The sequence below is a fragment of the Bubalus kerabau genome, chromosome 17 (genome assembly GCF_029407905.1).
Source record: "Bubalus kerabau isolate K-KA32 ecotype Philippines breed swamp buffalo chromosome 17, PCC_UOA_SB_1v2, whole genome shotgun sequence".
In the NCBI taxonomy this organism is placed as follows: domain Eukaryota; kingdom Metazoa; phylum Chordata; class Mammalia; order Artiodactyla; family Bovidae; genus Bubalus; species Bubalus kerabau.
In genome coordinates, this window is record NC_073640.1 from 11,406,023 (window position 1) to 11,418,361 (window position 12,339).

A 12,339-nucleotide genomic window follows, 5' to 3' on the forward strand; every position below is an offset into this window, starting at 1 on the left:
GACACTGCGCTGGGATCTTCCCCGGGCACGGTGGCCGAGGCCTGCCCCAAGGGGCCGCTCCCTGCCTGCAGCAGGTGGCCTTCAAGGGCAGCAAAGCCTTGCAGCCCAGGGCCCGTGTGTGAATGGGGACTCAGAGTGGGCTGGGTGCCCACCCCAGCCATACTCCCATCACACAAGCGTAAGGGCAACAGCCAGCCTTCATGAGGGGCTCACCCTGCATCGCGCACACACGTTCTCGTTTAATCCTCATGGCAGCCCTATGAGTAGGTGCTTTTATCACTCCTATTTTGCACCAGAATCACCCTCTTTTTGGAGTTGAGAAAACTGGAGGTACCTGCCCAGGGTCACAAGACGGGTGCCCTGGCCGGGACGGGAACCATACCCCGGGAGTCGGGCTCCGGAGCCTGTGTAGGACCCAGCCCTGCAGCATGCACACTGGGCGAGGGGGAGAGGGGCTGCAGGGGACCGCCCTGGGGAGCTCAGGCCCCTTCTCCGCACATGGCGTCTGGGACATGAGGGGGCTGGCTCCCGGGCAGAGACAGAGGGGGACCCAGGCACCCCCAGCAGAGCCGGAGGACAAGGAAGGCAGAGGAGGAAGGGGTTATTCTCTGTGGGGCCAAGGCCACGCTGTAAAGCCTTGTTCTGGAAGGATCCGAAAGGATCTAGTTTTAAAGCACCACGATCCCACCCCAACTCCAAAAGTGGTCCTCAGGCATGAAGCAGTAGACTGAGCTTCTGAGAGTCCGGGTCCCAGGGATGGCCTCCGCTGCTCTTAAACCTGAGCCATTCCCTGCTGGAGGCAGAGTCTGAGTCCTCCCGGAAAGGGAGGCTTTATTTCAAACAGACTTTGATGTTGATGAATGAAAGTGGTGCCAACTGCTTCCCAGAGCGGAGCCGCAGCCCAAGTGCCGGGAGCGGCATCTCCCAGGCGGGGTTGCCCTGCGAGGACACGGCCCGCAGCAGGCCCCCGCCCCGCCTCGCCTCCCCTCTCCCCTCCTCACCCGCCTCTCTCCCCCACGCCCCTCTACCTTCCTTGCGCTTGCCCTCTCTCCCCTCTCTTCCCACCTTCTCCATCTCAGATGGAGCCAGTGGCTGTTTTCTTATAAATCATTTGCTGGATCTGCTGCACAGAGTTCCGTACTCTGGATCTCTCATTTCTTTGAAGTAACTCAGTTGACGTTCGGAGGGGAATCACAGCCTGGCCGCCCCTGCGTGCTGTTTACTTGTGCGGGGGTTGTGATCAGTGGGCTGTGGGCAAGTGGCTCCTGGCAGCAGGTTGGCCTTCACTCATGAAGGAAGTGATGGGGCTCTCGCCTCGCTCTCTGCTAAGGACGGGGAGGAGGAGCACAGGCCTTTGTCTGTCTCTCTCTCTGCAGTTACATTGGGGCCAGGGTGGATGTGGGGTTCCTCCCACATACGCACACGTGTTTGCACACATGCACGTACCCACAGGTGGACACATGGCACTCTGGGAAGGGAGCTGACAGCTGCGGAGAGAGCTGGGGGCATTGAGATTGCCCATGCTCTGCACAGACTGGTTTTCCTAAAAGAGGGTGTCAGGGTCCCAGAGCGGGGGGGTAGTCAATGGGGCAGAGCCGACCCAAGGATGGCGCCCATGAGGGTAGAGCAGGGGAGAGGCTGACCCCCAGGGTTGGAGGGACAGATGCCCCAAAAGTGAGGGTGAGGGATGCGGGGAGCAGACACTGCAGTAGTGAGGGGGCGGGGCGGAGGTTCCAGAAAGGAGAGCAGAGTGCAAGAGGGGGGACTTGGAGACACGAGCAGGGAGAGGCCCAGACAGGAGGGAAAAGCAGCTTCCCTATCAGAGGCACAGGAGAACGCTGTGGAGGTCCCTTCACCCCTCTGCCCCAGCTTCACTGGGGCTTCAGACTGGGCAAGTCTGGCTTCATTCAGTGAAGACTGGCTTCATTCTGGGTGACTAGACAAGCCAGGGCCTGGTCGTCCATCTCCAGGAGCTGGTGGCAGATGGCTGGAGATCCCCCTGTGTGTGATCATCAGTTTTTCCTTAAAGGCCTTTCCTGGAATTTAGGAGAAGGCTGGGTATGTCTGGGCTAAACCAGGTTGAACAGTTTTCTTAAGCATGAGCGTGGGGCTCGTCTGGGCCTTGGGTGTTGGAGTGCGTGGATCATGGGCCCCCGTCTTCGTGGGTGCACAGGACTGACCTAGCGCGTCTCCTCTGCCGCAGGTCCACTCGTGCCTGCTGAGCGTGCGAGCCGGCAAGGACGGCTGGTTTCAGCTCTACAGCCCCGGAGGGGTGGCCTGCGACGATGACGGGGAGCTGTTCGCCAGCATGGTATGTGGGGTGCGGGGAGCACCAGAGCTCTGTGAGGGCGCTGGGTTCACCCCTTCTGAGCAGTGAGAGAGCTGCCCTGTGCCCGCTGGGGCCTGTCCCAAAATTTCCAGGCCGAAAGGATGCTGGTGATGAAGACGGTGATGGTGACGCCAGCCCTGAGTGTCACCTTCCCATGTCTCACCTGAGTGGGCACTGAGCCAGAGGGCCCCCCAGAAACATGAGGAGGGACACATCCTGTCACCCCATTTTACAGTCGAGTTAACTGCTCAAGCTAGTGGGTTCACTCTGCACTCCAGCGCTGTGTAGGTTGAGGGGACTGAGCACTTGCTGGTACAGGGGCCCCAGAAGTCGTTGCAGGTCCACCTGCTCATCTGATCCTTGCACTGAGAAGTCAAGGTCAGGATGAGCGGCCCACCTTGGAGATGACGGCTCTAGAGGTCACCAAACCAGTAAGCACGCCCTTTGGTGGCTTCCCCTTTCCCTGCACACTGCGGCCATCACCGAACCTGACCACGCACCGTCTTTCTTCGTCTTCAGGGCAACCCATTCCCTTAACTACTTCTATGTTGACAAGCACAGAGAGGTGCAGGGGCGTGCCCGAGGTCACACAGGCCTCTGGCCTCCACGACCCTCCCTGTGCCGGCCCATACTGTCCAGAGCCACCCTCCTTCCAGTGGCAGAGGGAGCAGACGCCCCTTCCCCAGGGCAGACGCCCCTCCAGGCAGCTGGTGCTCTCACCGAGCCTGCTTCCTGACACAGCTAGCTCTGTTCCACAATCACAGGTGTCCCAGAGCGTGGGAAGGCACAAGCCTAGGCCAGCCGTGGCTAAGGTCGCTGCCCTGCCCCGCGCTAGCCTGATGACCTTGGACCAGTATCTTCCCTCTTCGGCCTTCAGTGTCCTCGTCTGTGAAATGGGGGTCGTAGTCCCGGCGTCTTGGGGTTACCGTGGTTATGGCGATGCTAGGTGCGAGGCGCCTGGCGCTCCGTCAGCGCGCACAAGGGACGGCCGTGGTTCCTCTCGTCTCTGCTGGGCAGCCGGTTCAGTGGAGTGAGCAGCTTGTCGTGCCCTCTGCGGTGAACTTAGGCTGGTGTTTGCGCTGTGACAACAGACCCCAGCGCTGCCTCTGGATCCTTGCTTGGAAAGGGGCTTATTTTTAGGTTCCTTTTCTTACGCGCTCACTCACCACTCCTCATCACCTGCTGCCTGAAGGCCCCCTTCAGAGTGCCCTGTGCATCCTGGAAATGCTGGCCTTGCCTGCCTGCACCACCTCTCTCTCACTTCTCCTGGGCTCCTCTGATGTCACAGTGTCACCATGGCAACGTTTCGTGGTGCTGCCCCCACCCCCCACCCCAGTGCAGTGAATGTGAACGAGAGAAGCCGGGAGCTGGCAGCTCCCCAGCCTGAGAGATTGCATTTGTGAGCCAGAATTGTTAATGATGGAGCGGAAAGGGGTCTATGTGGGGAAGGAAGCAGGCGGCTCCTGGATGGCGGTGCAGCGTTGCCATGGAGACACGTGGCACGGACGCTGTCCCCTGGATGCGGCTGCCGCTTCCAGCCGTGGAAGGGCATCTGCTCCACTGTGAAGTCAGGAAGGGCAAACCAGGTGGCTGGGGACCCTCGACCCTGAGGCCCGCCCGCAGGTGCGCTAGAAAGAAACAGATCTCTGTACTGGAGTGCAGCTGGTTTACAGTGTCAGGTTACTTGCAGGTGTACAGTGAAGTGAGTCAGTTACACGTATACATAGATCCACTCTTTTTAAGACTCTTTTCCCAACTAGGTCATTACAGAGTACTGAGCATAGAGTTCCCTGTGCTATACAGCAGGTCCTTGCTCGTTAGCTGTCTTATATACAGCAGTGTCAATCCCAATATCCCAGTTTATCCCCTGCCCTGACCCTTTCCTGCCAGTAACTGTTTGTTTTCTACATCGGTGACTCCTGTTTTGTATGTAAGTTCATTTGTACCCCTTCTTATTAGATTCCACATATATGTGATATCATAGGATGTTTGTCTTTCTGCACCTGGCTGACTTCACTCAGTATGACAATCTCTAGGTCCATCCAAGAAACACAGTTTTCTTAAAAGCCGTCCCGCACATAACCCAGATGGAGCAGAATTTACCCGTTCCTGGATTTCTGGGGCAGGTGCCTTCGGGGCCTCAGAGGGCACTGGGGACGGGGAGACGGGGCTCCACAATGTCCCCTGCCACGCGTGTGCGGCCGGGCCCTGTGCACCCTGAGCACGCACCTCCAGAAGTTCCTGCCAGGCTTGACCGTGCCTAGAACCCAGGGGGCCAGATGTTAGCACAGCCCCAAGGACGGCGGGAGAGGGGCTCCTGTGCGTGTGTGTGTGTGTACGTGTACAGGGCGTGGGTAAAATGTACACACCGTGAATCCTACTACCTCCACCGCTTTTTTATGTTTTACTGAAGCATAGCTGGTTCACAGGGCTGTGTTCTTTTCCGCCCGCCTGAACCCTTTTTGTGTGTCTGGTCTGTAGCATCAAGTGCACTGATGCCAGTCTGCAGTCATCACAGACTTCATGTTCCCGAACGGAAACTGGCCCCACTCTAAAATCGCTCACTCCCCACTGGCCCCCACCCCGCCCCCTTCTGTGTCTGTGGTCTGACTGCATCCCTCCCAGGAGTGGGCCCTGCAGGGTGTGTCCTTCTGGAACTGGCTGACCTCAGGCAGTGCGGTGACCGCAAGGTTCATCCCCGTGGGAGCCAGTGTCAGAGAGGGGTCCTCTGAACCCCCGGGGAGCGTCTGGTGATGGTTTCAGATCTGGTATCCAGACAGGGTGTGGGGTGCGTCCGGTCAATATCTTCCAGCCTCACAGTCTTTGGGCCACAGGCAGGCACCGTGGGGCACAGCCCGTGGCAGTCACGGCCCCTCACCTGGCCTGTGTCTCCTCACAGGTGCACATCCTCATGGGCTCCTGTTACAAGACCAAAAAATTCCTGCTCTCCCTGGCGGAGAACAAGCTGGGACCGTGCATGCTCCTGGCACTGAGAGGGAACCAGACCATGGTGGAGGTGAGGAGCCGGCCCCATGCCCTGGCCAGGCGGCCGACTCTCCCAGGCCCTCATCCTTGCTGATGGAGCACCTTCCAGGAGCTTCCAGGCGCCCAGAGCTACTGCAGGAGCTGGGCCACGGCAGCAGACGAGGCAGCCCTCCCAAGCTTGGCGGAGCAGGAGACCTTCATCAAACTGTCTGCTCATTCCACGTTCATTTAACTCGTGATCATCTGTTGGTCTCAAGGATTGAGCAGGTTTCTGTTCTGTCCTGCCTTTTGCTGCAGAACAGACTACCTCCAAGCGGGGGCTCCAAACAGTGATGCTCATCTGTTTTGCTCCTGGGTCTTCAGATGGTTGGGCTCCGCCAACTGCTTCTCACTGTGGTCTCTTAATGGGGTGGCGGAGGATGGGGGCGGGCGGGCTGGGTCTTCCCGAGGCTGCCCCCTCTGCATGTCCAGCGCTGACCTGAGGGGACTCAGGCCACGGAGACGGAGCAGCTGGGGCTCCCAGGCCACTGTCGGCACCGCAGCCCTGGCCTTAACCTGCCCACTCGCCAGCCTCGGGCATTCAGTCACCTCTCTGTTCCCCAGAGCCCCCAGCAGCCTGGGGCTCCCAGAACCACTGTCCAGACAGACCAGGCAGAAGCCACGTCTCTCCTCCGGCCTCCACCTCAGAGTCAGGCAGCATCACTTTCTAGCCACCAGAAGGGAGTCAGCAAGGCCGGACCCAGGGGCAAGGACAGGAGTTAGACTTCACCTGTCGGCGGGGAGGGCATCAAGCAATCAGACCAAGGGGAAAGAGCGTGGTCTGTCTCTCGGGCTCCCCCAGCCCCCAAGCCCAGCTGCATCGTGCATGGAGTGTTGGCCAGGTGCTGCCGGCGCTCCCATGACACGGGGGGCGCCGGGGCAGGCAATTCCCCAGCGTCACACAGAGGGTGGGAGGAGAACGACCTCCGATCGCAGGGCACCCCAACCCTGGCCCCTCCGCAGGCGCACAGGGCTCTCGGGGCACTCGGGACAGGCGAGGGTTGGGCCCCCCAGCCTTTGCGGAGCAGCCCTGCCTGGAGTCCTGGCTGGCGGTGACATGCCTCCTGGTCTCGGCAGATCCTGTGCTTGATGCTGGAGTACAACATCATCGACAACAACGACACGCAGCTGCAGATCATCTCGACCCTGGAGAGCACGGGCGTGGGGAAGCGCATGTACGAGCAGCTGTGCGACCGGCAGCGGGAGCTGAAGGAGCTGGTAAGCGCGCGCGGCTCCGCACAGGGAATCCCGCCCCGGGACCCCCTTCCCACCCCATGGGCCTCTGCCTCCCTGACTCCTCTAATGTCCCAGAATCTGGCTGGGCTGGCCACCCCCTCTTCCTTGAGGGACCTTCATGGTCTCAGTTCCCTGTGTTTCTTGGAATCACCTCTCTGATAAACCACCTGCACTCGGGCCTGGCCTCGGGGTCTGCCCTGGGACCAAGACCGTCATGTTGTCTACCACTGCTGTCCTGAGAGGTGTTAGCTGGGGGGGGGCGGTCCAGGGTGAACGCTCAGGGAAAAGTGGGTTGTAACCAGCTGGCTTCTGTTTGCAGCAAAGGAAAGGCGGGCCCACCAGGCTAACACTGCCCTCCAAGTCCACAGTGAGTTGGTCTCCTCCTGGGGGCTGGGTGGAGGGAGGAAGGTGGGCTAGTCCTCCCTGGGGTTGGGGGCAACAGCAGGCAGCCTCTCTTGCAGGTGATGGGGAGAGGTCAACAGGGACTCAGTGGTGCTTCACAGGCCAGCTTTTCTAGGCTAGAACTGTGTTGCAGGAAACCAAACGTGATAAAGATTACTGTTAATATGTTACAAGTTATTCACAGTAGCAACACTAATAGCTCACACAGGTTGTGCGCTCATGTGTCAGATTCTGTGCCAACAGTTCATTTTATCTTGACCCTCAGCCTTATCAGGTCAATGCCTCTTTCCTTCCCCATTTTACAAGGTCTTCAGGGATCTTAGTTCTTTCTGTCCTCCCGCCCCCCCCGTCCTTGGCACATAGCTTCCACTTCACAGTCCAAAAGAGCTGCTCAAGCTCCAGCCATCTAATCTCCATTCAAGCCATGAGGAAGAGGCAAAGAAGAACACCAGCCCTTCCCTTTATGGACCTTCCTGGACATTCCAATGGACACATCTGCTTATATACCATTGTCCGGGTTTAGCACATGGCCCCACCTAGCTAGGACATAAGCCTTAATTCAGGGCAACCAGTTGGCAGCTAGCACTCAAGGATTCTACCACAAAGATGGAAGGGACCCTCAGCGACCTCAGCATCTAGTGCTCATACTCGCTGATCCCCACAGGCCTTAGTGTTGAGGGGACCTCAGTGTTTTCAGGCGGGGAATGGGCACAAGCCTGGGAAAGAGAGAGGGTCAGACACACACACTCACACTGTGGGAGGGACATGGCCTCGGAACCCCCAGCGGTGACTCAGGGTGTGACTCAGTGCTCCCAAGGCTTTCTCCAGCCAGGCAGGTGCCACCCACAGAGACGTGGAGGCAGCCCCGCCCTCCTGGACACCCCACTTTGTCCCCACCCACTGGCCCATGCTGTCCCCCCAGTTAGAGCTCTTCGTGGGGAGGCCCCAGGCCTCCCCCGAGACCCCGCCTGCCCATTCACCCACCTGCAGGACGCCGACTTGGCTCGTTTGCTGAGCTCTGGCTCCTTCGGAAACCTGGAGAACCTCAGTTTGGCCTTCACCAACGTAACCAGTGCCTGCGCTGAGCACCTCATCAAACTGCCTTCTCTCAAGCAGCTAAACCTGTGGTCCACTCAGGTACGCGCGGCCTGTCCACTGCACCCTCCTCCGTGCCTGCCCTGCACCCCTGCCCCAGGCCTGCCCTGCACCGTCCTCCACGGCCGGCTTTCTGCCCAGGACCCGTGGGTCCAGCCACTCGATCCCCACGCCCCTCTGCAGCCCAGCACCCACACCCCCGCAGGGTCCCAGGCCAGAGGAGGGCTAGGCCCCGTGAAGCCCAGCGGCCCGTCTCACAGTTGGAGCTGCCGAGCCCAGAGCAGGGACGTGCCGGGCAGAGCCTGGGGGAGCTGACGCGGGTCTCAGGCCCCCGCCTGGGGGGCTACAGGCAGCCTGTGGGTCTCCTCTGGGTGATGATGAACGTGCGGCACACAGCGCGCTCTGTCCTGCCCGCGCCAGTCCGGCTCTTAGGCTCTTACTCCCCGGCACGTGTGCTCTGCACACCCCCGTGAGGTGCAGGCCCGCCGACACCTCATCTCTCAGCCAGGGCCCCCAGCTGCCCCCCGTCCCAGTGGTAACCACAAGTCGCTGGGTTCACAGCCCCCCTTGACAGATGGCAACACTGACTCTGGTGGGGGAGCAGGGCCCTTGTCGGGGCCGCGGCACCGGCAGACCCGGCCTGGTGTGAACCCAGGTCAGGGAGGTGGAGTCTCTGAAACAAATGAGAGCAGCCTCAGGCCTGGGCCGGGTCCCGGCTGCTTCCTCGGCCTCTGCCCCAGCCCCAGGTTTCTGGGGGAGGCCCAAGGCGGGCCCCAGACTGAGGGCGTCTCTCCCGCAGTTCGGAGACGCCGGCCTGCGGCTCCTGTCGGAACACCTCACGATGCTCCAGGTGCTGAACCTGTGCGAGACGCCCGTCACCGACGCCGGCCTGCTGGCCCTCAGCTGTGAGTCCACACGCCCATCCCCTCAGGCCTTTCTCCGTCCCCACGGCACACGGGCACCACATGCTCGCTGAGCACCTCCTCAGGCCAGGAGCACAGCAGGGGGCTCTCCCTGCCCTCGTGGAGCTGGTGTCATTGAGAACAGGAAACGTGAGCGAGGCCCAGCCCGTCCCCTCACGTGGTCCCAGCCCCGAGGGCCGTGGTCACCGCGGGGTCCCTTTGGGCTGGTCCGCAGTGGGCAGCGAGCTCTGGGGACACTGGGGTACAGGCAGTGACAGCAGCCAGGGAGGCCCCAAGGGCAGGGAGGGAATGTGGGCCCGATTCAGATCAGCTCCTGCCTGAAACAGACCTCTGTACCTCGCGTACCCCAGCTGCTCCCCTGAATCCCCACTCCCCAGCCCCATCTCCTGAACAGAGGCCTCGGTAACTCAACCCAGCCCCCAGCTTTTCTATCCCATACCTGCAGCTACCCTCGGCAGGGTCTCACTGACCTGATGACTGTCTGTCTGTCCGTTCCCATACAGCCATGAAGAGTCTCTGCAGCTTAAACATGAACAGCACCAAGCTCTCGGCGGACACCTACGAAGACCTGAAGGTAATCCCTTCTTCCCCTTCCTTCCTGCCTTTGCACGTGCAAAGGTCCTGAGGTGGAGAAGGTCGGCATGAACCGGCTCTGCAGCAGACATGACTAGAGAGCGAGGGAACAGCTTGGGGTGAGACTGCATCAGCCCTTAGAGGTTGCGGCAGGACCCTAGATTTCATCTGAGTTCAGTAGAAAGCTTGCAAAGGCTCTGAGAAGGGCAATGCATTAGGCTAAAAGCTTGTTTCTGGCTGTTAGGTGGAAAACGGGGATTCTGAGGGAGAGTACAAGCGAGGGTAGCACCATAGAGAAGGTCTGCAGGACTGGGGCTGTCACATGGGCGAGAGTTGGGACCGGCCCGCCAGGCTAGGCTGGCAACTTAGAACTGGGGAAAGACAGAATCTGAGTGGTAGAAGGCAGACACGTTTGTTTGTTTAAAAAAGCATGTTTCATCAGGACTGGAAGCTCCCAGGCCTAGCGCCCTGGGAGGAAGGGCTGGGCCAGGAGACACAGTGCCATGAGTGCACTGGCCTCTGGGCATCCCGGAAGCCCACTTCAGGTGTGGCCCCCTGTCCCCCAGCTCAGTCAGACCCACAGCCCAGGGCTCACTCACTGGTGAAGCCTCCAGATGGCCTTCGGAGCACCCACTGTGTGCCAGGCCCCTGCTGAGGATGGGGGCAAGGAGGTGCGGCCAGTTTACCTCTACCCAGGAGAGAGCTCAGACCCAGCGGACAGACACGCACGGCAAACTGAGGGAGGTCAGGGCTCAGGGGCCAGCAGGGAGGGGACCACCTGCTCTGTTCATCGGGAGAAGGAGCCTACACAGAAAGGAGGGGTTAGAAGTGAGCCTGCCTGGCAGGCCAGTGTGCAGGAAGCTGGGGAGACAGGATGTAAAGGCAGGAGACCAGCAGCCTCTCTGTACAGCGAAGGCTTGCAAAAAAAAAAAAAAGTCACCTGTTTATAAAAGAAGGCAGAGCAGGACCGTGTCTGGGTGGCAGGGGTGGGGAGCAGGAAGCTGCTCTGGGGAGCTGCAGGTGGGACTTTATAGTCCAGTGACACGTCCTGTAGGGGAGCCTGAGTGCGAAGGCTGTCTGCCCACCCCTGGGAACCTGTAACTTGGGGATCCTCCTCCATTCTCCCCGCCCAACTCCTGACAGCCTTGAGGACGCATAGTTCCACAGACAAGTGAGAACAGTCTGTGTGCTGAGTACGAAGTGTGGTCTCACACAGGGCGCTCTGCGTTTAGTCCCTCTCCCCATCTGGACACAACTGGACCTGGAGTCCCTCCACAGAGGAGGAATTCCGCTCTGGAGGCCCAGACTCTGCCCACGGGCACGTAGCCTGCAAGTGCCAGCGGAGGGCACACACCCCAGGCTTCCCACCCCAGAGCTAGCGATTTGAAGCCCCTCTGGGGTGTGGACGTGGACTCCCCAGCAGCCGTCACCTGCTTTCTCTGGAGCTGGCCACATCCCACCCGCTGGGTTCTCCCCAAGGTCTCCCAGCTCTGGGCTTCGGAGCCCCCGACAGTGGCAAAGTGGGAACGGTAGTCACTGGTACAGGTGGAGCTCCGCGCCACCAGGTTCGGGAAGGGACCGGATCCTTCTTGCTTCCCCAGGCCAAGCTGCCCAACCTGAAGGAGGTGGACGTCCGCTACACGGAAGCCTGGTGAAGCTCCCGTCGGCAGGAAGCAGTTTGCAACCGCAACTCACAACTCCTGACTAATAGCCGTAGAGCAGCGGGTCTCGGGGTCCCACCCCCGTCCTGGCTGTGAGATAGATGGGGGAGTCTTTCTGGGGGCAGAGGGCGGAGGGGGGAGGGTGGGGAGGGAGGGTCTGTAAGCACGCCCAGCCCCCGCCTGATTCTTTTAGCTTCATAATCGGAAACCTTGACCTGATCTAAAACGGACTTCGTAGCAACCAGAGGAGTGGCAGTGGGTCGGGGAGAGGGTGGGGGTGGGGGGCTTGGGGAAGGGGGACCCTTTGTGGATTTTCTTTGCCTTTGTGTTCAATGCCGCGTGGAACAGTCAAGTCCGACCCCACTTTCACGTGACCCCGCTGGGCCCAGAGGCCGAGGAAGGACCTGTCCTCCTCCAAGGCCCGCCGAGAACTCGCCCCACCATCACCATCGGATAAGACCCAGTCCCGTCGTCATCCCACCATCCTGTGTCCTCGCCATTGCTATGCAAAGTGATTCTTGTTGTACATAAGATTTAAATAACGCGCCTATTTAAGAAACGTTGACAAATTGCAGGTCTGGGACCTGCCTGTTATTTATGAAGTCTCTGACCCACCCACCCACCCGCCCGCCTGCCCGCCAGCCACCCCTGGCGTGTAGTACTGTACAAACCAGTCAGCTGGTAGTGGTAGTATTCTTGTTATTTTTTTAAAGGAAACAGACGGAAAAGAAAAAAAAAAAAAGAACCTCCTTGGAAAATTAATTGCTTTTTTTGTAATGGATTCTGTCTGCTAATGCTCTCTTGTCCGTCCGTCCCTCTGCCCACCATGCCACCGTGCATTTCGATTCCAGAAGTCTCCAGTTTCCTCATGGGGTGGGGGTCAGACTGGGGGAGGAGAAGTGGGGTCCCCACATTGTCGTCTCGCTCCTCTAAGGCCCCAGCTTCCTCTCGGCCCCCTTTTACACATCTGGAGGGGTGGGGTGCTAACCTGTCCTCCCGTCGTCCCATAAGAGAGCTGCCCCCACCCCTCCCCCGGAGTACGCCCATCTCTGGTGGCCTCTGCCGTCCCCCTCCCGACTGAGACTCTGCCACCCGT

The 12,339-nt window shown here is 60.0% G+C and overlaps 1 protein-coding gene across 2 annotated transcripts in view; it reads left to right on the forward strand.

Moving 5' to 3' along the window:
- The window catches only part of CMIP (c-Maf inducing protein), a 211,742-nt gene extending 200,385 nt beyond the window's left edge, over positions 1–11,357 (forward strand). For both annotated transcript variants that reach the window (XM_055553846.1, XM_055553845.1), the window contains 8 exons: positions 2,204–2,311; positions 5,229–5,345; positions 6,431–6,571; positions 6,909–6,956; positions 7,982–8,128; positions 8,886–8,991; positions 9,513–9,583; positions 11,184–11,357. In XM_055553846.1, the coding sequence (XP_055409821.1) occupies positions 2,204–2,311; positions 5,229–5,345; positions 6,431–6,571; positions 6,909–6,956; positions 7,982–8,128; positions 8,886–8,991; positions 9,513–9,583; positions 11,184–11,237 (792 nt within the window). In that variant the 3' untranslated portion in view covers positions 11,238–11,357. The remainder of the gene's footprint in view (positions 1–2,203; positions 2,312–5,228; positions 5,346–6,430; positions 6,572–6,908; positions 6,957–7,981; positions 8,129–8,885; positions 8,992–9,512; positions 9,584–11,183) is intronic.
- The last annotated feature ends 982 nt before the right edge of the window (positions 11,358–12,339 follow it).